At 39.0% G+C, this 27,240-nt stretch overlaps 2 protein-coding genes and 1 non-coding gene across 5 annotated transcripts in view; all 3 read left to right on the top strand.

Moving 5' to 3' along the window:
* The window catches only part of BEND2 (BEN domain containing 2), a 66,597-nt gene extending 47,189 nt beyond the window's left edge, over nt 1–19,408 (top strand). The window contains 5 exon segments of the mRNA XM_045051092.1: nt 2,816–3,016; nt 4,642–4,763; nt 6,668–6,899; nt 11,687–11,890; nt 19,221–19,408. Of these exon segments, the coding sequence (XP_044907027.1) occupies nt 2,816–3,016; nt 4,642–4,763; nt 6,668–6,899; nt 11,687–11,890; nt 19,221–19,408 (947 nt within the window).
* On the top strand, nt 4,339–4,531 carry LOC111558886. Its single transcript, XR_002740006.1, has one exon. It is a non-coding gene; the product is annotated as a U2 spliceosomal RNA (small nuclear RNA).
* Nucleotides 19,409–22,857: 3,449 nt separating the features above from the next.
* The window catches only part of RAI2 (retinoic acid induced 2), a 375,422-nt gene continuing 371,039 nt past the window's right edge, over nt 22,858–27,240 (top strand). For all 3 annotated transcript variants that reach the window (XM_045050658.1, XM_045050657.1, XM_045050656.1), the window contains exon 1: nt 22,858–23,029. The gene's annotated coding sequence lies outside the window, so the exon portion shown is untranslated. The remainder of the gene's footprint in view (nt 23,030–27,240) is intronic.

The following is a 27,240-nucleotide window of genomic DNA, read 5'->3' as shown; positions in this document are numbered from 1 at the left end:
AGCACTTTTAACTATAGAAATATTGGTAAAAGCAGAAAATGTCATGGAAAACAGATCTTACTCAACTATATTGGAAAATGACAATAGCCAAGATTCTAGCTCATCATCTTTCTGCATCCGGTCCAATTTTGGTGACTGACTGTGTGATGACACATCACAAGTAGCACCACTTAACATATATTCTTCAACATTCTTTTTTTAAATGTTTTATTTATTTTTGAGAGAGAGAGAGTGAGCGTGCATGAATAGGGGAGGGGCAGAGAAAGAAGGGGACAGAGAATCTGAAGCGGTCTCTGCACTGAGTCTGATATGGGGCTCGAACTCATGAACCACGAGATCATGACCTGAGCCAAAGTCAGACACGCAACGGACTGAGCCACCCAGGCGTCCCCTTAAACGTTCTTGATACAGGCAAATGGAAGGTTTTTGTTTCCTATTTTAAGGGTTGGTTTTAGGTTATATTAGTAATAATGGCTAACATTTATTGAGTGTGTACAAGGCACTGTACTAGTGAACTGACATGTCTCTTCTCTGTTAACATTCAAATGACCCCATATGTAGGTACTTTTATTACTCCCTTTCTCAAAGCCTTAAGACCTGGTAAGTGGCAATTCTGGAACTCTAACTCAGTTCTCTCTTGCTTTAAATCTCATATTTCTTTTTTTTTTAAATTTTTTTTAACGTTTATTCATTTTTGAGAGACAGAGATAGAGTGCGAGCGGGGGAGGGGCAGAGAGAGAGGGAGACACAGAATCCGAAGTAGGCTCCAGGCTCTGAGCTGTCAGCACAGAGCCCGATGCGGGGCTCAAACCAATGAACCGTGAGATCATGACCTGAGCTGTGTATTGCCTGCCAAGCCACAGTGGCAGAGATGAGGTGACCCTAAGTTCCATGGTTTCTAAGGGCAAACCTTCCTAATATTTTATAGTTCCTTTGTGTCTCTACTTCTAAGTAGATAATCTCTTATTAGTATTCTAGCACAGGGCTCAGCAAACTTTTTCTGTAAAGGGCTAGATAGTAACTATTTTAGGCTTTGTGGGCCATCTGGTGTCTGTCACAACTACTCAACTTTGCTGCTGTAGCATGAAAGCAGCCCCAGATGTAGGCAGGTGAATGAGCGTGGCTATGTGCCAATACAACTTCATTTACAAAAAATGGTAGTGAGATTGCCCTGTGGACTGTAGTTTGCTGACTCCTGTCCTAGAGGAGATGCTTTTCTTTTAAATCATTTTGTTGGCCAAAGTAGAAAAAAGTTCCAAAATTGTTCCGTTACTAAATGGGCACCGTGGTATGCTATTGTTAGAAGTATACAGTGGCGAAAACTTTCTGAAGGGTGATTTCTATAAAAATCCATGAAAGTATTTATGCCAATTGACTCAGTAATCCCACTTCTATCTGAAGATGTAATTAATAAAAAAGATTTATATTTAAATTTTGGTACAAGAACTTTCTTTAGAGAATCATGGACAATCGGAGACAGCCAAATAAGCAGCCATAGGGAATTAGTGAAGTAATTCCTGGTATATCCATGGACATACATGAAGCAGTAAAGCATCGTGGTTAAGAGCATGGGCTCTTGAGTCAGATTGCCTGGGTTCAAATCCCAGCTCTAGGTCTTACTAACCATGTGACCTTCAGTCACTTATATAACCTAAGTATTGGTTTCTTCATTTGTGAAGTGACAAAAATTCTGGTACCTATTTCATAGAATTGTGAGGATCAAATGGAATTATTCATTTAAAGCTCTTAACGCAATGCTCAGAACCCAAGTCCAACCTGAGTGTCACCTGTCAGGAAAATCATGAAGATAGGAATGCAGATGCAGACTTGGAAAAAAAACAAAACAAAACAAGAACTAAAGAAAATGGAGACATGTTCGAGATAATTGAAAAAGCAGGATTCAGACTATGTATGAAGTATGATTTTAATTTTGTGTTTAAAAACAAGAAATAGAAAAAAGAATGGAAGACATCAGCAGATTAATGGTTCAGAGAACTTGGTTTATAAACAGATTTAAAAACTGGCTCTGTGATCTTGTTCACAAGTAACTTCTGTGGGCCTCAGTTTCCTCATCTTCTAAATGGGCATAATGTCATTAGGGTGATGAAACTGAGATTATAGATGCAAAATATTTAACATAGTGACTGATATATAGTAGTTACTCAATAAATGCTAGCTATTTTAAAATTTTCTTTTTTTATGTTTATTTTTATTTTTGAGAGAGAGAGAGAGAGAGAGGTGGGGGCGAGGGACAGAGAGAGAGGGAGACACAGAATCCAAAGCAGGCTCCAGGCTCTGAGCTGTCACCATAATGCCCAACACAGGGCTCGAACCCACGAACCGTGAGATCATGACCTGAGCTGAAGTTGGATGCTTAACTGATTGAGCCACCCAGGCGCCCCTTAAAATTTTCTTAATTATGCCTACCCGTTTTTTCCAAATCATTTTCAGGGCACATATACTCACTCAGGAATATAGCTCTGAGTGTACTTTTAGTCTGTAAAAGGGAGCAATGGGATCTCAGAGCAACATGTTTACATATGCATCTTTAGCCTAAGAATTGAATTTATTCAAGACAATGAAACAATTAGTTCAAGTATGGAGAATTCAAGACTAGAAAAGGTGAAAAATGCTGTTATGCAGATGGCATCAAAGAGACTCATTTAAGGAAAAGAAGAGAGAAGTACAGAAAAAAATTCACCCAAGTAGAAATTAGTGAATTAGAAATCAATTAGTTTCCTTTTCTTGGGCACTTTCATGGTAGCCTTGCATGAAAAAAACACAAAGATTTTACTTTTTCCCTCTGTTTTAAAAGGGTATCTCGGTGATCCAAAAAGGAATGTCAGGGTGCTTGATGCTCATTTGCTGACTGCACAAAGGAAGGCGAATCCTAGGCATGCAGTCCGCTACCTGATTCATATTTTGTTCTCCAAGAAAATTCTGACGGACGGCTGGGTAGGTGTCAATTCCCAAGGCCTCCGACCTCTAGATGCAAACAAAATGGCTGCATTAAGAGGTATGTAAAGTCATTATGGAATCTTGTTTTATCATCATGTGGTCATCTGATGAATGTTATTGGCAGTTGAAGAGATAGTGATGAGGTCGATGCGAATCTTAGAACTGTTTATTTTTTACCTGTCTGACCCAGATTTTACAATTTAATATTATGTAATGGGTAACAGCTTGTAAAGAGTAAAACTTGTCCATAGGCTAATGGAACAAGACCAGCTTTCTTGATTATTGTTGCTTATGGCTAGAATGAAGTCATTTCTTCAGTGCTGAAACCTGGTACTAAAAAAATAAAGAACTCCCCCCCCCCCGCCCCACCCCATAAAATGCAGGAGAATAAAACACACTTCTGTGCTAGTAACTGGCAACACAGAAATAGAATGTCACGATTAATCCATTTTAGCCTCCTGTATTCCCGCCTTCCAGCAATTTGTATGAAGGTCCTAGAACTCATAGGCACTGAGGCCACAACAATGAATAAGTATTTCTGCCCACAAGGAGTTCACAGTCTAGAAAGGAACTGTTGAGGGAAACAGATCAATTCTCATCCAGGCAGTAATGTAGAAGCTCAGAGAGCAAAGCAAATACTGTGAGGGCATTAGGAAAGGCTTACTAAGGACAAAACATTTGAGCTAGATTTGGGAGGATTCCTTAGCTAGATAAATAGGAAGGGTATTCTAGGCAGAGAGAATAGCTTACGGGGAAGATAGACATGTAGTAGGCACAAATAGACTATGGTGTAATAATATTTGCAATAACACGATTTTCTGTTTATTTTCAGGTTTCCTTTTTAGTTTTAACTTATCCATAGGGTTATTCAAGGGCATTGACACCCAGAAATATTTGACTTTCTGTTACATACTTTTTTAACTTTTAATTTTTTTTTGGAGACAAAGAGAGAGAACTTGTGAGTTGGGGAGGGGCAGAGGGAGAAGGAGAGAATCTTAAGCAGGCTCCACACCCAGCATAGAGCCTGAAGCCAGGCTTGATCTCACGACCATGAGATCATGACCTGAGCCAAAAGCAGGAGTTGGATGCTCAACCAACTGAGCCCACACTTTTATTTTTTCTTTTTATTTAAAAAAAATTTTTTTTTCAACGTTTATTTATTTTTGGGACAGAGAGAGACAGAGCATGAACGGGGGAGGGGCAGAGAGAGAGGGAGACACAGAATCGGAAACAGGCTCCAGGCCCTGAGCCATCAGCCCAGAGCCTGACGCGGGGCTCGAACTCACGGACCGCGAGATCGTGACCTGGCTGAAGTCGGACGCTTAACCGACTGCGCCACCCAGGCGCCCCCACACTTTTTTTAAAAAGCACCAAAACGTCATCACTTCTCAGCCTTTTGGCTAAGATCAAGTGTAGTATATGTTCTTATTAATTTAATAAAAGCACCAGTGGCTCGTTAGCGGCTCCCTAGGTCAATGTTTTATAGGGAATTGTGCATTAGAAGAAGTGAGATACTCAGCAAAGCATCCTCTTTGGACGGAATTTCTAAACTCTCAGAAAGAGAGAAGAGAATGACAATTCAAAATAGAAAATTTCAGCTTTTTAAATAAAAAATGTCTTGTCAGTTCTTTGGGGTTTTTTTTCTTTTTTAAAATTTTCATAAACGCTTTCTGCTCTTTGCAGAACATCTGCAATCAGTTTTTCCCGACTATGATTTGCGTGAATATGGAAATTACTGGCAAACCTGTATTGCCGATATCAATTCTCTGATCAGCTGTTTGCGTTCTGAAGCCAACACAATACGAGTAAGTTCTTTTTTATTTAAATATGGTCGCTGCTGTACAATTGCATACTGTGTACAATTCCGGAATGGATAGCATGAGACACTGGATCTTTAGGCTGTGTGCTCAATTCTTGTTTATTTAATTAAGGGGCAGTGTATGTTCTGTGCCAGTTTGTTTCACTCTTTGACATTTATCCTCCATACAAATACCCTAAAGATAAAAGCAATCAAATGGAGTGTTAGAGTTCGTATATTTGAAGCCACGGTGTATACTAGAAAAAAGTTTCAGCTGTGAAGGTATTTGGTAAATATTTTTCAGTATCCCATTGAGTAACACAGAAAAGAGCAGACTGTGGTGCTGCTTAGCTGTTCTAATGGTACTTATGGATGGCACAGGTGCTTGTTTGCTTTCAGTGATGGCAGGACCTGGTGAAAAGCATGCATGTCATGAGGTTAAGCAATCGTAGATATGTTGTACTTTGCACAGTTACGTGGTAAACAGGAATCTAGCTTTTCTCTCATCCATTCTATCTTTAAAGTGCATTAGAGATTTTTTTTTATGTTTTATTTTCTATTTGAGAGAGAGAGCGCACGAGCAGGGGAGGAGCAAGGAGACGGAGACAGAATCCGAAGCAGGCTCTAGGCTCTGAGCTGTCAGTGCAGACCCCAAAGTGGGGCTCCAACCCACGAGCTGTGAGATCACGACCCGAGCCGAAGTCGGACCCCTAAGTGACTGAGCCATCCAGGCGCCTCTCATTAGAGATTTTTTAACATGAACAGGCCAGTAGGGGAGAGGGAGAGTGTCCTATCTATTGCCTTCTCCTGAAGAAGCATTTAACTCAACAATTTCTCATTTCTACCCACCCCTCTAAAAATCCCATGTTATTCTCACCACATACAGTCACTCCTGCGTCTCTGGAGTGAGTTTATGGAAACTCTCTGCCAAGAATATTTGTAGCTGAGCTTATGTTTTCCTGGTGAACGGCTTGATTTCAGTGATAGCTCACGCACCATCTGTCTGAAACCAAATCTGCTTATTTTTCACATTCCCTTTTATATCCTACAAAAACTGCACCCTAAACATTTGAATGTAAAATTATGATACTGCCTGGAAAATGGTAATTTGCATATTTGCTTAGGCGTCAGAAGAGAAGCAGCATCTGCCAAATGCCTGCTGTGTACTTGACTAGGAGTGGGATAGGTCTTTGCCACTCAAAGTGGGTCCGCGGACCAGCAGCAGCAGCAGCACCACAGGAAAGCTTGTGAGAAATGCAGAGTCTTGAGTTCAACACCAGACTCACTGAGGCAGAATTTGCGTTTTCGCAAGACCCGCAGGTGATTTGTGTGCACATTGAAGTTTGAGAAGCCCGGACCTAGAGCAGTGGTTGTCAGCCCCCGGTATGTATTAGAATCGTGCGAGACACTTTTAAAGAATGTAATTAATGCCTGAGCTTTCCCACTCCTTCCATCAAAGATTCTGGTTGAATTCTGGTTCCTTGTCCCAGGAAAATGGGACTGAAGCACAGCTTTAAAATTAAAAAGATCCTGAGGGTCTTTAGACATCCCTAGAGTCTCTAGCCACCAAGGAAAGAGAAAGAAAACAAAAATATTTCAAAAAAAAAACCCCACAAGTTGTCATCTCCAAGAAGCTGATTTATTCATTTATTCATGAGATGTTTCCTAAGCACTTATTTTGTGCCAGCAATTATCATTCAGGTAATTAGATAAAGCTGCCAGGTTCTCCAAAAAGCAGGCAGTTAAGGCGGTTTGAGGAGGAAGCCACACCTCTCCTTCTATCACGGCTTTCGCTCACCTTATTGGAGACGGTTGCTTCCTTACCAACCTGGGGGGCTCTGGTACCTGATAGAACATGTCCATATTTTCTCCCAATGGGACTTTGTTTATAAATACAATTTGGTGTTTCAGCAGAAAGCTGGTGACAACAGTAAAGGCCCTACCAATCCTGATACACCAGTGGCTGCAGATTTGAACGGTACGAGGTATGGTAAAGGCAGTGAAAGCAGTTCCCAGTTATCTCAGCAAGCAGCTGCCTCAGAAACAAGAGGAAATGGGAATTCTCAGCACAACAGCAGCGCTTGCCCCAAAGGAATTAAAGAATATTCCACTGATAATTCATTGGTATCTTACGAAGCATTGGGTGAGTTAAAATAAGTTCTCTTGATGATACATGTTGAATCTGGGTGATGCATTTATGGATCTCCTTGTACTACTTTTATGTATGTTTGAAAGTTTTCATAAGAAATCTAAACAACCTAATCTCTTATATTAAGGAGTTAATGAAAACAGACAACCTAGTTCTGAGACTGGTAGTTTTTAACATTAAGCTAAACCTGTTACTTTTCCTTTGAAAAGCAGTTCTCAGCTAATTCTTTCAGCCAGTGTGAACCCTCAGGTTAGGCATCTTTTTTTTTTTTTTATGTTTGTTTTTGAGAGAGAGACAGAGTGTGAGCCGGGGAGAGGCAGAGAGAGAGAGGGAGACACAGAATCCAAAGCAGGCTCCAGGCTCTGAGCTGTCAGCACAGAGCCCGACATGGGGCTTGAACCCATGAACCGTGAGATCATGGCCTGAGCCGAAACTGGACACCCAACCAACTGAGCCACCCAGTTGCCCCTTAGTTTAGGCATCTTGCTCCGCAGGTGAAGGAGAAGGTGCTACAGCTGGATGAGCCAGAAGCAATTCAGGTGTTTTGCTCTCTCTGTGCCCAGCACATGGCTGGCGCTCCTTAAAGAGCTTTTGTGTGAATTGATGAATCCCATCTGTCAGAACACTTTGCCCCTACCGCTAGCTGTCTGCTGGAGGCACATCCCACTTGATTAGTGTCAAGCGGCAGTCGGTTCTGTAGGTGACCACGCCACCTGCCACTCATGCTTCCCAATACCCCTCCCTCAGTATGCTGGGGTGTAGTGGCACTGGAGGTAGCAAAACTATTTTCTGTTTCTCCCCAGCCCCCATGTCACCCCTAAGGAAGAATATTACCTGTGAACCTGTTTAGACGAAATTATTCAAATGATGCATCTTTATATTTTTTCCATTATATTTTTTCCATTATAAAAGTAATAGAACTACTCTATTTGTTCAGGTTGTATGCCACAGAAATAAGCTCTGGCCCAATTAAACCATAATAAAAATCAGAGGGTGAATAGCTCTGAGATTTAAAGAAGGAAAGAACAAACCGAGCCACATGCAGGAGCCAAACTGCCAGGCCCCAGAGTGCGGCCTCTGGGGTCTATTGAGGTCTGTGGGTCTCTGTGTCTTCCATGATATCTAGGTTCTGGTTTTCTCTGGTCACCGTTCAGATTCCTAGGAGAAAGAATCTAATTTGGGGTGCTTCGGTCAGAGGTTAGAACCAGGGGATAGAGCCAATTAAGCAAATTGTGAGCCAGGCAGCTGAGCTGCCCAGTTTGGGTATAGTCTGTTACACCATTTGATTCTTACAAATTGGAAAATATTTGGGAGGGAAGAAAAGCTCCCACAAGATACTGTATCCCATCAAGATACTGTAAAACACTATTATGGGCATTTTAATTTTCTTCTACTTTTTTTCTTACCTTTTAAAACATTATGGTTTCTATGCTCTTCTTTTTAAATATGATAGGTGTATGTTTTTCCTCTAGAATCTCCAGTGTTTATGATCATTGCTTTTAACAGGTATATAATATTCCATTAAGTGCTCTAATTTCTTGAACTACCTCCCTCTTTTTTTTTGCGGATTTTTTTTGGAGAGGATTATTAGTCATACAATTCATGCTGCCAGAAAATTCCTTTGTATAGCTCTGTACATATTTTGGATTCTTTTCTTTTTTTTATTAAATTTTTTAATGTTTATTTTTTTTTTCTTTTTTTTTTTTTTTAATTTTTTTTTTTTTCAACGTTTATTTATTTTTTGGGACAGAGAGAGAGAGCATGAACAGGCGAGGGGCAGAGAGAGAGGGAGACACAGAATCGGAAACAGGCTCCAGGCTCTGAGCCATCAGCCCAAAGCCCGACGCGGGGCTCGAACTCACGGACCGCGAGATCGTGACCTGGCTGAAGTCGGACGCTTAACCGACTGCGCCACCCAGGCGCCCCTTTTAATGTTTATTTTTGACAGAGAGATTGAGAGGGAGAGAGGGGGAGAGAGAGAGAGAGAGAGAGAGAGAGAGAGAGACAAAGCTTGAGTGGGGGAGGGGCAAAAAGAGAGGGAGACATAGAATCCGAAGCAGGCCCCAGGCTCTGAGCTGTCAGCACAGAGCCCAACATGGGGCTCGAACTCACAAACAGTGAAATCATGACCTGAGCTGAAGTCAGATGCTTAAGTGACTGAGCCACTCAGGCACCCTGGGTTCTCTTCTCAAGTTAGGTTCTCAGAATTTGAAATACCAGGTTAAAGGGTATTAATCTTTTTTTCAGGCCTTGATAAATATTGCTAGGTTAATCTTCCAGAGTGAAGTCTTTGGACCCACTAAGTGAACTTTTGAATAATTTAATGTCTCTTGCTAAATGTTGGATCTGGGGGATTCAGTAATTAATACTGTTACTCATTAAATGATGAATGTTTCAAGATGAAAAATATGTTTATGGACCTGTAAGAATCCTATTGTATTTCTCTAAAATAATTTCTGCAACAAATAATTCTTTATTATGTGTAAAATATGATATTTTTAAGTGTGGTTAATTTGAATGACTAGGACTGATGAGAGTTGGTGATAATTAGGCTGTAGAGTTGAGGAATGAGAATAGGCTTAAAATTTATTTTTGGGTTCAAATAAGTTATCTAAAATAAGATAACTAAGTTGCGTTTGCTGATTTTTCTAAACATTATTTTTTTAATTTTATTTTTTATTTTTAAAAATTTACATCCAAATTAGCATATAGTGCAACAGTGATTTCAGGAGTAGATTCCTTAATTCCCCTTACCCATTTAGTCCATCCCCCCTCCCACACCCCCTCCAGTAACCCTCTGTTCTCCATATTGAAAAGTCTCTTATGTTTTGTCCCCCTCCCTGTGTTTATATTATTTTTGTTTCCCTTCCCTTATGTTCATCTGTTTTGTCTCTTGAAGTCCTCAAATGAGTGAAGTCATATGATTTTTGTCTTTCTCTGACTAATTTCACTTATCATAATACCCTCCAGTTCCATCCATGTAGTTGCAAATGGAAAGATTTCATTCTTTGTGATTGCCGAGTAATACTCCATTGTATATATATATACCACATTTTCTTTATCCATTCATCTATCGATGGACATTTGGACTCTTTCCATACTTTGGCTATTGTGGATAGTGCTGCTATAAACATGGGGGTGCATGTGTCCCTTCGAAACAGCACACCTGTATCCCGTGGGTAAATGCCTAGTAGTGCAATTGCTGGGTCTTAGGGTAGTTCTATTTTTAGTTTTTTGAGGAACCTCCATGCTGTTTTCCAGAGTGGCTGCACCAGTTTGCATTCCCACCAATATTTCAAAAGCATTCCCCTTTTTTCCACATCCTCACCAACATCTGTTGTTTCCTGAGTTGTTAATGTTAGCCATTCTGACAGGTGTAAGGTGGTATCTCATTGTGGTTTTGATTTGTATTTCCCTGATGATGAGTGATGTGGAGCATTGTTTCATGTGTCGGTTGGCCATCTGGATGTCTTCTTTGGAGAAGTGTCTATTCATGTCTTTTGCCTATTTCTTCACTGGATTATTTGTTTCTAGGGTATTGAGTTTGATAAGTTCTTTATAGATTTTGGATACTAACCCTTTATCTGATATGTCATTTGCAAATATCATCTCCCATTCTGTCGGTTGCCTTTTAGTTTTGTTGATTGTTTCCTTTGGAGTTTGCTGATTTTTTAAATGATGAGTTTAATAACCAATAAAAAAACCCTACATTTACATTTTTTTGAACATTTATTTATTTTTGAGAGAGACAGAGTATGAGCAGGAGAAGGGCAGAGAGAGAGGGAGATACAAATCCAAAGCAGGCTTCAGGCTCTGAGCTGTCAGCACAGAGCCTAACACAGGGCTCCAACTCGTGAACTGTGAGATCATGACCTGAGTTGAAGTCGGGCGCTTAACCAACTGAGACACCCAGGTGCCCCAGAAAACATACATTTTAAAAATTATAAAAATTTCAGTAATAACCTTGTTCCTTTTTTAAAAATGATTTTTAAAGTTTATATATTTATTTTAGAGAGGGAGAGAGTGACAGAGTGCGAACTGGGGAGGGGCAGAGAGAGGAAGAGAGAGAATCCTAAACAAGCTCCACACTCAGCATGGAGCCTGACTGGGGGCTTGATCTCCCTACTGTGAGATCATGACCTCAGCCGATAACGAGTTAGACGCTCGACTGACTGAGTCATCCAGGTGCTCCTGTTGCTTCTTTTTGAAAAAGCGTTGTTTTTTTTTTTTTATAGAGGACAACGATGCATGAAAATTACTTAGAATTTATTACTAAATGGAATGTTAAAACTGATTATATCCTGAAAGGCAAAAGAACACTAAATCACTTTCCTGAATGATCAGAACATGTGTAATCATATCAGCAGTGATTCCTGTTTCATTTGTCATGCTATCTCATGATACACTAAAAACTTAAGGCCTTAATATTTTTTTTAATGTTTATTTATTTTTGAGAGAGAGACACACACACAGAGTGTGAGTAGGGGAGGGGCAGAAAGAGAGGGGGACACAGAATCTGAAGCAGGCTCCAGACTCTGAGCTGTCAACGCAGAGCCCCATGTGGGGCTTGAGCCCACGGACTGCGAGATCATGACCTGAGCCGAAGTCAGACAGTCAACTGACTGAGCCACCCTGGTGCCCTAAGGCTTTAATTTTTTTAACGTCTCAAATTCTGGAGCCTAAAAATTCAGAAAAATCAACCATTCTGTTAAAGCCTTTTTAAAAAGTTGAACCCTACATTTGCCATGGAAGTTGACATCTTCTTTCTCTTTTGCTTCTAGAATATCTTGGAAATCCAGATAGAAATATCCAGTTGCCGCATTCAGTGCTAAGTATGGCAAAAGTGAAGTCTCGCCCAGAGCTGTCAGCCATATACTTAATTCGCAACCTGTTCACAGAGGAAGTCCTGATAAGAAGTAACATCTATGGCAGCTTGGGGCATGGCTTGTATGCCCTTAATCCGAATAGGATTAACGCTCTTCGAGGTGGGTTACAAGTTGAGTATGTGAGAATAAATAAAAAGCAAATTATGTTACAGAAGGACAGAAACGACAATCCATTCAGTTTGTGTGTATTTTAAGGAAAGATGGAGCTGTAACTAATTCCCTCTTTAGAGCATAACAAGGAGCGTTTTCATAAATTGTGTTCCTTTTGCATTTGGATTTCCCAGGCTAATTGCTCTGTCTTGCCAGGCATATGGAAACTCAAACACCTCTGTTTACTGAGGATCAGGGTCGAAGCTGCTGGGCTTTATCAATTTGCCAAAGTGTCAACAATAGCACAGCGGGTTAATTTGCTAGATTTTTCTTGTGCATATGAGTACAGTGTAGTCTTTATCTATGATGTATATGGATGAAGCTTCCAAAAGCAATTCTATGAAATTGTTAATTTGGAAAACACAGGATGCAGAATATTTCTTATTTGTATCGCTGGTCCCCAGCAAAGAGAGAGTTCTGAGCACCATCTCAGTTAGTTAGCTCTTCTTTGGTTCCTGCCTTCATATCACACATACCCAGCAAATTTGAACAGCGCTTTGTGTTTCAGACTGAACTAAAGAAGGCTGGTTTACAGCACCTTTTGTAAGCATTTGCTGTCATCTAATCCAATTGTTTTCAAATGTGTTTTTTACTGCAACTCATAGTTAAAAATACAGTTTATGTTGTGACTCAGTACATGTGTGTATGAGTTTTTAAAAACACAAGCAAAAGTTTCACAAGCAATGCTTATTATTTCTATGAGAATTACATTCCAGTGGTTTCTATTCTAATACATTTTTAAAAATGTGCTGCCATCACTGATCTCATGACCTAGTAATTGGTCACAGTTTGCAATTTGGACATCACTGAGCTAACCCACCAGGCAAAAAACCAAAACCTAATTCCTCTTACATTACAGTAAAAAAAAAAAAAGGACACAGACTTTGTAACCAGTCTGGAAATGAAGGTGTTTATAGGAGAAATATTATCTTTCTAATTAAAAAAATTTTTAAGTGAGGGGGAAAAGGTGACTTTTATAGTTCTTTTAATATCTGGAATATATTAGTTCCTTAAAAGTAGACTAAAGATATTACACTATGCATTTCATTTTGTTTTATCCCTTATTATATTACAAATCAAGAAGATGTCTTTTGTAGTAAAAAATATTCAGTATGAGTTTGACATACTATCCACATGGGGCATATTTTAACAAATTTCCCATAAGACTCAAAGTTCTGTTCCATGTAGAAGGGCAGCCATTGAGTTATCTCAGCAGGGAGAATACGATAGAATCATCATTGTCCTAGAGGCTTGGGCAGAGCCAGGCCCAAGGAGGAGAATATGACCAGAAAGCATATTTTACTTTAATATAAAGACAAAATGAACTTAAAGAATGAATAGAGTCAGAGAAAAATCTCAGTGAGCAGAGATGAGAGGCGATTCCTGTACTCATAGAAGGACTGGACTTTATGGCCTCCAACATAATTTGTGTAAAAGTATCAGTTCAGTATAAAACACACAGAAATGTACAGAAATGATATAGTAATATAATCACTTGTCAATCCAGTACAGATATAGGTATTTTGCTTTTTGTGCTCCAGGTGTTTTTTTTTTAATAATAAATTATTACTGATATAATTAAAATTCTCTCCCATCATCCCTTTCCTGTATTTCTTCCCAGAAGTAACCACAGTCTTGGAGTTAGATTTATCATTTGCATGCATATTTTACACTTCTGCTACTTGTATTGATAGATCCATAAATACTATATAATATTCTATAGTTTTAATGTACATAAATGGGGATATATAGTGTGTATCCTTTTGCTAATTTTTATCACTCAACATTATGTTTTTGAAGTTCATGCATTTTAACTGCTGATTGGAATCCCATTGAATGAATAAACCAGTTTATTCTATTCTAATATAATTTCTTATTCTCAGATTTTATTATTTGGAGGGAACTCTTACAGAAATTAGTAGTCAAATATGTCTAGTAGCCAAAGGTGTGATTTCATAGAAGAAATTATTGTTCACACTCTATGATGAGAGTTCAGTATCACTTAGGGGCTCTTTAGAGAATGGTTTACATGGAGAAAGTTAGTAGGCTGCAGATTTGCAATCAGCGAACAATCCTTATACCTTCCCATCTATGTCTGTATATGACATAACTATAAAAGCTTAGCAATAGGAAGTACATCACACATCCTCTAATACAGCTTTTGCCCCAGAGCAGGAATTTGATCTCAGCTTTGACATATAGTCACCTCTCCTCACCTTGAACACTTCCATTGATGGCAATCCACTACATTTTTTAAAGTTTTTTTAAAATTCTAGTTAGTTAACATACAGTGTAATATTAGTTTCAGTTGTACAATTTGGTGATTCAACACTTACATATAATACCCAGTGCTCATCACAAGTGCCCTCCTTAATCCCCATCAACTATTTCACCCATCTGCCTACCCTCCTTCCCTCTGGTAGCCATCGGTTTGCTTTCTGTGGTTAAGAGTCTGTTTCTTGGTTTGCCTCCTTCTCTTTTTTTTCCCCTCTGCTCATTTGTTTTGTTTGTTACATTCCACAAATGAGTGAAATCATTGGACTCTCTTGGACTAACTTATTTCGCTTACCATAATACTCTCTATCTCCATCCATGTCATTGCAAATGGCAAGATTACATTCTTTTTTTTATGGCTGAGTAATACTTGGTGTGTGTGTGTGTGTGTGTGTGTGTGTGTGTGTGTGTGTGTGTGTGTGTTTATACACATACATACCAGTATTCTTTATCCATTCATCAGTCGATGGACATTTGGACCATTTCCATAGTTTGGCTATTGTAGATAATGCTGCTGTAAACATTGGGGGGGTGTCCCTTGGAATTAGTATTTTTGTATTCTTTGGGTAAATACACAGTAGTGCAATTGCTGGATTGTAAGGTAGTTCTAGTTTTAACTTTGTGAGGAACCTCCATACTGTTTTCCAGAGTGGCTGCACCAGTTTGGATTCCTACCAACAGTACAGGAGGGTTCCCCTTTTTCCACATCCTCACCAACACCTATTGTTTCTTGTGTTGTTGATTTTAGCCATACTGACAGGTGTGAGGTGATATCTCATTGTAGTTTTGACTTGTATTTCCCCGATGCTGAGTGATGTTGAGCATGTTTCCATGTGTCTTGGCAATCTGTATGTCTTCTTTGGAGAAATGTCTGACCATATCTTCTGTCCAGTTTTTAATTGGATTATTTGTTTTCTGAGTGTTGAGTTTTATAAGTTCTTTATATTTTTTGGATAGAAACCCTTTATCAGATATGTCATTTGCAAATATATTCCCTCATTCCAGCAGTTGCCCTTTAGTTTTGTTGATTGTTTCCTTTGCTGTGCAGAATCTTTTTATTTCGATGAAGTCCCAATAGTTTATTTTTGCTTTTGTTTCCCTTGTCTCTGGAGACCTATCTAGAAAAATGTTGCTAGGGTTGATGTCAGAGAGGTTACTGCCTGTGTTCTCCTTTAGGATTTTCATGATTTCATGTCTCACTCACATTTAGGTCTTTAATCCATTTTGAATTTATTTTTGTATATGGTGTAGAAAAGTGGTCCAGTTGCTGTCCAGCTTTTCCAACACTATTTGTTGAAGAGATTGTCTTTTTCCCACTGGATATTCTTTCCTGCTTTGTCAAAGATTAATTGGCCATATAGTTGTGGGTTCATTTCTGGATTTTTCTATTCTGTTCTATTGATCTATGTGTCTGTTTTCATGCCAGTACCATACTGTTTTGATCACTAGAGCTTTGTAATATAACTTGAAGTACAGAATTGTGTTGCCTCCAGCTCTGCTTTTCTTTCTCAGAGTTGCTCTGGCTATTTGTGGTCTTTTGTGGTTCCATACTAATTTTAGGATTGTTTGTTCTAGCTCTGTAAAAAAATTCTTGTGGTATTTTGATAGGGATTGCATTAAATGTTGGATATTTTAGCAATATTTGTTCTTTAAATACATGAGCATGGAATGTCTTTCCATTTCTTTGAAAGTCATCTTCAATGTCTTTCATCAGTGCTTTATAGTTTTCAGAGTATAGGTCTTTCAACCAAGAGTATACCTCTTTGGTTAGGTTTATTCCTAGGTATCTTATGGTTTTTGATGCGGTTGTAAATGGGATGAATTCCTTAATTTCTCTTTCTGATGCTTCATTATTGGTGTATAGAAATGCAACAGATGTCTGTACATTGATTTTATATCCTGACTTTACTGAATTCGTGTTTCAGTTCTAGCAATTTTTTGATGCAGTCTTGTAGGTTTTCTATGTAGAGTATCAGGTCATCTGCAAATAGTGTAAATTTTACTTCTTCTGTGCTGATTTGGATGCCTTTTGTTGCTTTTTGTTGTCTGATTGCCATGGCTGGGACTTCTAGTACTATGTTAAATAACAGTGGTGAGGGTGGCCTAGAGGGCTCAGTTGGAAGAACAACTCTTAATCTTGGGATCATGAGTTCAAGCCCCATGTTGGGTATAGAGATGACTAAAAAAAAAAAAATAAACTTAAAAAAATAACAGTGGTGAGAGTGGACATTCCTGTCTTGTTGCTGACCATAGAGGAAAAGCTCTCAGTTGTTCTCCATTGAGGATGATATTGTGGGTTTTTCATACATGGCCTTTATTATGTTGAGGTATATTCCCTCTAAACCTACTTTGTAGAGTGTTTTTATCATGGATGGATGTTGCACTTTGTTAAATGATTTTTTTGCATCTATTGAAATGATCATATGGTTCTTATCTTTTCTTTTATTAATGTGGCGTATCATGTTGATTGATTTGTGAATATTAAACCACCCTTGCAGCCCAGGAATAAATCCCACTTGATTGTGGTGAATGATTCCTTTAATGTACTGGTGGATTCGGTTTGCTAGTATTTTATTGAGCATTTTTGCATCCATGTTCATCAGGAATGTTGGCCTGTAGTTCTCTTTTCTTAGTAGAGTCTTTATCTGGTTTTGGTATTAGGGTAATTCTGGCTTCATAGAATGAATTTGGAAGTTTTCCTTCATTTTCTGTTTTTTTGGAAAAGTTTGAGACTAAGAGGTATTAACTCTTCTTTTAAATGTTTGGTAGAATTCACCTGTGAAGCCATCTGGACTTTTGGTCCTGGACTTTTGTTTGTTGGGAGAGTTTTTTGATTACTGATTCCATTTTTTGCTGGTTATTGGTCTATTCAAGTTTTCTATTACTTCCTGTTTTAGTTTTGGTAATTTATGTGTTTCTAGGAATTTACTCATTTTTTCCAGGTTGTCCAATTTGTTGGCATATAGTTTTTCATAATATTCTCTTAAAATTGTCTGTATTTCTGTGGTGTGGTTATTTATCCTCTTTATTTAATTTATTTGGGTCATTTCTCTTTTCTTTTTGATAAGTCTGGCTAGAGGTTTATCAGTTTTATTAACTTTTTCAAAGAACCAGCCCCTGGTTTCATCGATCCATTTTTTTAGTTTCTATGTCATTTATTTCTGCTCTGATCTTTACTATTTCCTTCCTTTTGTTCGTTTTAGGCTTCGTTTATTGTTCTTTTTCTAGCTCCCAGATTTCCACAGTCCTGACCTTCTGTTGTTGCATGCCTTGCTACTTTCCTCGTTTATAAGCCCTATGAACGCATCTGCTTCTGACACCTTTGAATCAGCAGGTCTCTTCACTGTGGGATTTTTCAGTGGGAACTAACTCTGGAGTGTAGCATTTCTCATTTGCACAACTGTAAACTTTTTCCCCAGGAAACTTCTTTCATGACTAGTGTCTCAGAGAACATTTTTTTGGGAAACTCCAACCACTTTAGGCTCCTTGTTACAGCCGGTTGAAAGCTTTGCAGATGCTGTATTTGTCTTCCAGTCTATTAGTTATCCATTCCTGCTTTGCTGTCATGGGCAGATGGGCCAAGCCTGCTTTCCGTAACTTCTTTTTTTGTGAATAAAAATGTCTGGCAGCATAAAAAACACTAGTGACATACCAGTGAAAGCCTCCTCCCAGGCTACCACTGATGTATTAAGTAGTCCTTTGAATATGAAAACTTTTTAACTTTGTCACATACCTTGCTAAAAATTTTGGACTTATGCTGTTTTTATGTCATTATCCTGATTTCCCAGCTTCTTAATCTTATTGAAAAATAAATGAGATTAATGTACCCAACTAATGCTGGCCTGGATTATTCATCAGGTCCTTTTGTAAGACCTCAGATTTACTTCAGAAATTACTGAGGGGCGCCTGGGGGGCTCAGTTGGTAAAGTGTCCAACTCTTGATTTTGGCTGAGGTCATGATCTCACGGCTCATAAATTTGAGCTCTGCATCGGGCTCTGCACTGAAAGCGCAGAGCCTGCTTGGGATTCTCTCTCTCTCTCTCTCTCTCTCTCTCTCTCTCTCTCTCTCTCTCTCTCTCCCTCCTGTCTACCCCTCCCTCATTTCTCTCTTTCTCTCTCAAAATACATAAATAAGTTTTAAAAAAGAAGTTACCTAAAAAAGTATCTGAGGACAGTTCTGCTCTTCCAGTTAAATAACATCTCTCTTCTCTACCTTTCCCTTTGTGTGTGCTCCTCCTTTCTCTAATATCCTAAATTTTTCTAATTTGAGCTTTGTTGCTTTGTTACCTTCCCTTATAGACGGTTTCCTGTAACTGCAAGATCTAGAGACTCTCATTCTTTCTTGTCTGAGATAAACCAAGCAGCACCAAAAAATTTAGCAGTTACAGCTTCTTGCCTCTAAAAGTATAAAAGTGGGCACCTGGGTGGCTTAGTTGGTTAAGCATCGGACTTTGGCTCAGGTCATGATCTCACAGCTTGTGAGTCTGAACCCCGTGTCAGGCTCTGTGCTGACAGCTCAGAGCCTGAAGCCTTCTGCAGATTCTGTGTCTCCCTCTCTCTCTGCCCCTCCCCTGCTCACACTCTGTCTCTCTCTCAAAAATAAATAAACATTAAAGAAAAAAATTAAAGTAAAAAAGATACTTCAGCATCTTGTGTGTTACAAAGACTTAGCATGTCATGTTATAATGAATAACATGCATGTTTGATAAATTTAAGAATGAGAAAAGTTTACATTGGGTATTGAAGGCAGGAGAGGATTTCCATTCTGGTTATGTAGTAAGTTCATGGGATATTGTTATTTTACTATGATTTAAGAATGGAGCTATTTCATATTATCCTTTTAGATGAAAAGATTTGTTCAGCTAATTTAATAATATAGTCCATGTGTTTTAAAGTTTTAATGACCCTTTCTTTCATAGACACAGCAATAGAACTGAGGCTGAATAAATTCATTTCTCTGAGAAGTGATTTCTGAGTAACTAATGTTTTTGGATTTTACCACCAGAATTTCTTGGAGACGCCTACCCAACCTGCGATCTATCAGAAAGTGGATATGACTGGAAGTTGTGTGTGACAGCTATCAATAGTTGTATCCGTAGTCTTAGATGTGACTTCAAGAAGTCCACATCCAAAGCATAGCCGCTTCCAGCAACAAACCCTTTAACAGAGTCAGAGCCAAGAGATATTGACTGACTGAAGTACTTGAATGTCAGCCATTCTAATTCTACATTTTTTTTTACTGCTGTATCATCCTGTAAGTTTCTCAAGTTATAATTCCAAAATTAGCTTGTTGTAGTGGCAGTGTAGTTCTGCATTCACAACCAAAGAAATATCCAGTGTTCTTTTTCTGCCCACATAGAATTGCATTAGGAAGAATTGCGTTAGGAAGATGTGTAATGTTTCATCTCATGAACAAAGTGATGGGTGGCATTCCGATAAGAACCTCTAATTAAGGGAATGGTAGTAAACTCCTGAAGGTTGTTTTCACTGCTGTTTTAATATAGAATGAGAATAGCACATTTAGCTCTTAGTGACAGAGGAAATCTGAGCACCAGTGACACAGTGGTAAGGTAGAGAGCCATAGTTGGATAGGCAAACCATAATGCCAAGTGTAGGAATTTGTAGGTAGTGGATATTCAATATTTGTCAAGTGAGTCGTCACTGTAGATCTTAGGCCTGAGCTCCACTGACTTAGCAGGGAAGTATGGTTTGCACATAACCAAATCTCCCATGTTGGTTTTCTTATATATCCATCCATAGGGGATTCATAGGATTGACATCTCATTGTTTGACCCAAGCTTTCCAGACATGAGACCTATGTTTTTTTGACTTACTCCTGATTAAAAAACAGCATTCTTCTAATTACCTCCAGTTAATATTTTATCACAGCAGTTTTCTAAGAGTCAACATAGAAAATCCTATCAGGTGGCTTTTTGGTTCCATTGAAGTAATTTAAATTTAGGAATATATCACTATGAATAAAAAGAATCTGACCAGATTAAGACACTAACATTTTTGTTGTTGTTGTTTCTGAAATGTCTGGGTGAAGGTTTATAAACAGACCGTGTTTTTCTGATTGATTTTACTGTTGAAATGCATACAAATTTAAATCTTACGGTGTTTAAATGAAAAAAAAATTGATCAGAGATTCAATTAGAAAAAAGTGATCTTAAAGGATATTGGCAAGAATATTGGAGAATGAAAAAAAATTCCATTTTGCTCATGAGTAGGATTTTATTTTTAGCTTAAGCACTTTAAAGTTCTTGAATGTGTGAGCCATAGAAATACTGTATAATTTCATTGTTCGATCATTTATGTTTAAGAAACATTTTGTCAAAAAAGAGAAATATTCTGTTAGTTATAATGCCATCTTTTAGCTTTCAACCTATCAAATGGTCTTCAGTTACATTCATTTTATAGCATCTTTAGTTATTGTTAAGAAGCAAATTTTTTTCCTTGTGGGAGTGCTCTCTTTATCTGCAGTCATTTGCTTATGACCCATGGATTTTCCTAGATAAGTTTTCTCATCCTAGATCAGCTTTTTGATAAGGCAAAGAAGAAATTCAATAGAAAGTAATAAATAGGTCAATGTAATTTGTGTGAAAGTTGACAAGTCTTGTTATTTTGGTGACTTGTGAAATAGTTTAGGATTGTTTTATATGGTTAATTTGTAGAATAGATACATTTTTCAAATGACATTATCTTTTGAAAACTCAACTTAGAATATTTTAGCGAAATATAGTATAATTAATTTTAGAAAAATAAGATGTAAGATATAATTTTTATGACTCTGTTACCCAAATATATAATTTGCTGTTAGTTGCCTTTAGGTTAATAAAATTATAGTATTTCTATGCATATCTTTATATGTTTAGGCTATGTTACAGTGATCTTAAAAAGTAAATAATTCAAGTAAAAAAAAATCTTCCATAGAGGGCCAAAGAGTTTGGACAGAGTTATTCAGATTAATTCATCTAAAATAATCTTTGGCCTCACCATTCAGTTTCACAAATAATTTTACAAACTACTGGTAATATAGCTAATATGGAAAAGTAATAAAATCATATCTTAGACAAGGTTAAATTTCAAATTTTATATGCAGATTTCAAATTTGATTTTTATTTTGTGTTATCTGAAATATCCCCTAGATTAGAAGCAAAATTACAAGAACAAAAACTTTATATTCACCAAAAGTTTCCAAGATTTACATGGTTAACTTTATTAGGGTGGCTGCTGATATAAGTTACTAGACCAGTCCTGTCTAATACTATTACCAATATAATGGTAATGTCACTAGCCACGTGTAGCTCTTAAACACTTGAGATGTGGCTAATTAGACAGGAACTAAATTTTAAAACTTTACCACATTTTAGCTGATTAAAAATTAAATTAAAATAGCCACATGTGGATAGTGGGTGCTGTATTGGCTAGCACAGTTTATAATACCCATTATTTCTTTTTTTTTTAATTTTTTTTTAACGTTTATTTATTTTTGAGACAGAGAGAGACAGAGCACGAACGGGGGAGGGTCAGAGAGAGGGAGACACAGAATCCGAAACAGGCTCCAGGCTCTGAGCTGTCAGCCCAGAGCCCGACGTGGGGCTCGAACTCACGGACTGTGAGATCGTGCCCTGAGCTGAAGTCGGACGCTTAACCGACTGAGCCACCCAGGTGCCCCCCCTTTTTTTTCCCATTATTTCTTTTAAGAAAGTGTTTAAAATGATTTCTTAGTTTGAATCATAACATACGCACAACTTATTTTTATTTTTTTGTGCACAACTTTACAGTCACACTGATTGAGCAAAATAAATTTCATAAAGGTGCTGCATATTTTATTTTAAACTAAATGAAACCTTTTCTGTCTTCAAAGTGTCACAGGATCACTCCATTATTGTGTTAGTTCAATGTTAAAGATTTTAAATGGCTGTTCACAAGACTTGTGTTTGATAAATAAGTTTATCTTTCATATGTCATCTTATTTTACAAATAAATACAATAAATATTTAAAATATTCTTAATACTGATGCTTTGGTTGTTCTTTTACTAATGCAATCCACAATGTTTTTTTTAAAAAAATTAATAACATATTTTTCATCCCATTCCATAAAAGTGGTATAGTTAGAATGTTTACTTTCTTGCTTAATAAGCAAAATGGAATAGTTGAACCCAGCAACAGTGACTTACTATTGTGGGTATAGTCATAAGGATATTGAAAACTTTGGAAGTGTTTTACCCTTCTTGGGTAAAAAAGAAGTGTTACTAAAGCATAATATCATTTTATACTTTAATATTTATTTAAATATATGACACATTTTTATTTGTAATAAAATAATAACATTGGGACGGGACGGGAAATTAAAAAATAATAAATTAGGGTAAAGGAGGTAGTGAGCGTGAACGTGGTTTAGATTGCCACTGTTCCGGAGTGCTGCAGAGATGGTCCTCTACTAAATGCAGAAATGATCTCTAAAGACAAGTGAAAAACAGCTGAAAATCTAAGCCTTACTGTCCAAAGGCCACGTAAACTGTTACCATATGTTTAAGTAACAATGTTATTGCCACCTGAGGTACCTGCTCCGCCCCGCGGGCAAGCAGCCCCGCCCACTTACGGCTGCGCTCAGGTGCGCAGGCGCAGGCTTCAAGCTGTTCCCGCCAGTGCCTCTGGTATGGCGGGAGATGGCCTCCTCGACGCGGGTGCGGCAGTGACTCAGTACCCGGCCGGGGCCTGGGCGGTCGCGGCTCCAAGGTGGCACAACTCCTTGTTTGAGGACCAGGGTCCGGCAGACGTGCACCCTGCCGAGTCGAGTTCCTCAGGTGAGCAGCACCCCCGCTTGGGGCTACAGCCTCGGCCCGCCGGTCCGCGTGCTTGTTGTTGAGACCGCCCCCCCCCCCCCCCCCCCCCGTCCTTCCTCAGCCCGCCTCAGATTCTCCTGCAATCCCTGCGGGCCGAGACCAGAACGGGGGCTCCCGCGAAGCTACCCACGGTGCTGGGGCACCGCTTGTCGCCCGGGCTCTCTTCCCAGGGAAGGAAGGAACCTGAGGCTCAGGGAGGCCTGTCCGTGTGGTGCTCGCAGGTCTGGGTTAGGGGCGCTGCGGTCCGTGTGTAGTTTTCTTACCCATCTCGGGAGGTCTGCCTTGGTCTCTGTGGTGCAGGGGGTGCCTCAGCTTCAGCCGGTGCTTCAAGATTCTCCCAGTGGTTTTGTTCAGGAATGGTTGTTCCAGTGAGGGACGGTGAAATCACAGACCTGTGTGTTGCCGTCTTGGTGACATCACTCTTAATTTCTGTTTTGAACCTCTACGCGCTGCGGGTAGAAACTTAGCCTTAGTCATTCAAGGCTTTTGAGTTTGCCGAGAATGCAAGTGAAGAGCCCAGGAGGTGAACAGAGGTAGGTCTGGGAGAATACCAGTGGGGTGGGTATTTTCATCCTTTTCTCCAGAATTGATTCTAAGTTTAAGTGGTTTTATACAATGCCAAGAGTGAGGAGGGGGTTCAGAATCAGGTTATTGTCATTTTTCTTAGCCATCATCAGCTGAGATAACTACTTGACTCACCTGGTCTTTAGCCATTGACCCAGAACCATTCTTATTCTTGTCCCCAAGACCCATTCGGGTGGAGAAGCTCCTGTCTCTGCTCCTTCCAAGTTCCCTTCAAGCTGGTGGGAATCATTTTGCTGCTGCTTCATTATTTTGTGTCACAGGCCGGGTTTTTTTGTTTTTTTTTTTTATTTTAAGTTTATTTGGGGGCGGGAGGGGCAGAGAGATGGAGAGAGAGAATCTCAAACAAGGCTCTGTGCTGTCGTGGAGAGCCCCACACGGGGCTCCATCTCGCCAACCTTGAGATCATGACCTGAGCTGAAATCAAGAGTTGGTCACTTAACTGATTGAGCCACCCAGGCACCCCAGGAAAGGAGTTTCATCCAGTTCTCCATAGACTTCCATGTAGGACTGGGTACATAATTTGCAAGGCCCAATGCAAAATGATGAATTCAATTTTGATACTGTTTAAGTAACACAGTTTTATATTTTAACATTTTATTTTGGGATAATTTTGGACTTAGAGAAGAATTGTAAAAATAGTACAGAGTTCCTATACGCCCTTCACCCAGCTTCTCATAATGTTAACAGCTTTAATAACTATGGCACAATTATGAAAACTCAAATTAACATTGGTTCAACATTATTAACTCCCAGACTTTTTGTATTTTGCCAGGCTTTCCACTAAAGCTCTTTTTCACTTACAGGATTCAATCCAAGATCCTCTATTGCATTTAATTCTCATGTCTCCTTACTCTCCAATCTGTGGCAGTTCTCAGTCTTCCCTTGTTCTTCCTGACCTTAACATTTTGAAGAGTATTGGTCAGTCTTTTTGTAGCATGTCCCTCAATTTGGGTTTGTTTAGTGTTCTCTCGATGAGACTGAGGTTATGCATTCTTGGGAATGATGTGCTCTTCTCAAAGTATCACAGCCTCTTGAACATTTCAATAAAAAAGTTACCGGAAGGTTTGGTAGTTTGTCCAAAGTCCTAGAGTTGCTAGCACCAAAGCCAGGACTGGCCCCCAAGTCTTACTTTCATGCTAGGGTTGTTAACACAAATCTATAAATCCTTTAGTATATTTTCCCAAACTACTGACTTATTTGGCATTTGCCTTTTAAAAATGTTTATTTATTTATTTTGAGAAAGAGAGCAAGCACGAGTTGGGGAGGGGCAGAGAGAGAGAGGGAGACAGAGAATCCCAAGCAGGCTCCACACTCAGCACAAAGCCTAACCCAGAGCTCAGTCCCATGAACCGTGAGATCATGACCTGAACCGAAATGAGGAGTCAGACACTTAACTGACTGGCACCCCAGCATTTGTCTTTTAGGATTGTGATTCCCGAGTCCTTGTTTGGTACCTTCACAGTGAAGTAGGAGAAGGGGGATACTGAACAATGGACAGATAACCTAGGAGAAAAATAGTACATACTCCAACTGCTGTGAAGTTAAGTGCTTGTGTCCCTGCTGCTTCGTGGATGGTGGTGATGATGGTCACCACTTAATAAGCTCCAGCTGTGTGCCAGGTTTCACCTAAGCATCACCACCTCCCACTTTTAGAATTTCTGCTTTGCAGAAGAGAAGCTGAGAGCCACATTTCCCATAACTCCTGTGTCAGTATGGTTCCAGTTCAGAGTTTGTTGATGAGAGGAACTTTCATGAAATTTGTGGGCTGAAGAAAAGGAGAAGCTGTTTTGCACCACAATGAGGGCAGATGTGAGATTTACAGAAGCTCCCCCTCTAGCCTGACCTTCCTATCTTTGCCTAACTCAACGGTCTGGGAGTAGCAGGTGTGCAGTAAGCAGGGGCGTTCCTCATTCACCCTGCCTTACCACACCTGAAATTCCACCATTAGTTTGATCTCTTTGGCTTGAGCCTAATTTGACCTTTTCCCCTGTAAAAATAGGGGTTCTGTCTGCATTCATCTTGTATGCTTTCATGGAGCTGAACTTGTTAAATCCATTCCTCACAGTTGGTTCAGTTTGGAGTGTGAGAGAGCATGAGGACATGTTCGTTCTGAGAGAGACTTCTACGCAAAGAAATTAGTGCGATAAGTGTTGCAGCATTCTCTGCAATAGGATAAAAAATTAGAAATGTGTTAAAGAATATTTTTTAAAAGTAAAATTATGGCTCTCAGATATAAAATGAACATATGTTAGAGATTTTATTTAACTTGTTAGGGAACCAATAAGATGTCACAACCATTTCAAAGGATAACCAAACAACATATTTTTATTAGATTAGTAATATTGAAATGAAAGTGCAAATGGAGGCAAAACTGGCTCCTCCCACAGTTGGAGAAGGAATTAATTGAATCTCCACCAATTTATTTGCATGTCTATAGATAAAAATTATTTTCCATTGCTATCAGTTATATACAACTTACAGAATGGAAAATCAGAACCAGATAACCAAGAATGATGTGCTTCAAACAATGAACATTTTTCCACTGAAGCACAAATTTTTACCCAGGAGTATAAATATCCCTTAATAGGGAACTGGTAATATTAATAAACTGCTACTACACTGGGAAAAGAAACATCCTTTGAAAATGTGGCAGATACTAAGGTGAAAGGGAAACCAGAGATTGAAAATACATTAAAACATTTTTTTAATGTTTTTTATCTATTTTAGAGAGAGAGAGACAGAGCATGAATTGGGAAGGGGCAGAGAGAAAGAGAGAGATAATCTGAAGCAGGCCTCAGGCTTCGAGCTGTCAGCACAGAGCCCAACTTGGGGCCTGAACCCACAAACTGTGAAATCATGACCTGAGCCAAAGTTGGATGCTTAACCAACTGAGCCACCCAGGTGCCCCACAGAGATTGAAAATATTCACAATACTTATGTCTGATAGAGGACTTGTCTCCATTATATATTAAGGAATTCTATAAACCAATAACAAAACAATGAACAACCCAATTAAAAAAATGGGCAAAATTCTTGAATGGGTATTTCATAAAAGAACGTATTGGAATGGACAGTAAGCACATGAAAAAGTGCTCAACGTCGTTGGTCACCAGGAAAATGCTAATTAAAATTGTAGCAAGATACCAGCATACATCCACCAGAATGGCTAATGTAAAGACAATACAAAGTGCTGATGAGGATTGGACAACTGGAAGGTTATACACTGCTGGTGGGAATGTAAAATGACATAGTCACTGGGGCAAAATGTTTGTAGTCTCTAGTAGAGTTATACACCACCTGTCACCCAGCAATTATAAGTATATTCTCAAGAGAAATGAGTGCACATGTCCACAGAAAGATTTCTAAAAGAATGTTCATAGCTTCATTCACAAGAGCACCCCCCCCCAAACTGAACCCACACTGTGATGGGAATACCACTTAGCAATAAAAACAAAAACAAAATCCCCTGCAAAACTACCAATACATGGAAAAACAGAAATGAATCTCAAAAATATTAGGTTGCATGAGGGGCACCTGTCTAGCTCAGTAGGTTAAGCATCAGACTTCGGCTCAGGTCATGACTTTGC

This window comes from Felis catus, chromosome X, assembly GCF_018350175.1.
Source record: "Felis catus isolate Fca126 chromosome X, F.catus_Fca126_mat1.0, whole genome shotgun sequence".
Taxonomy (NCBI): Eukaryota; Metazoa; Chordata; class Mammalia; order Carnivora; family Felidae; genus Felis; species Felis catus.
This window is presented reverse-complemented; position numbering and strand designations above follow the sequence as displayed.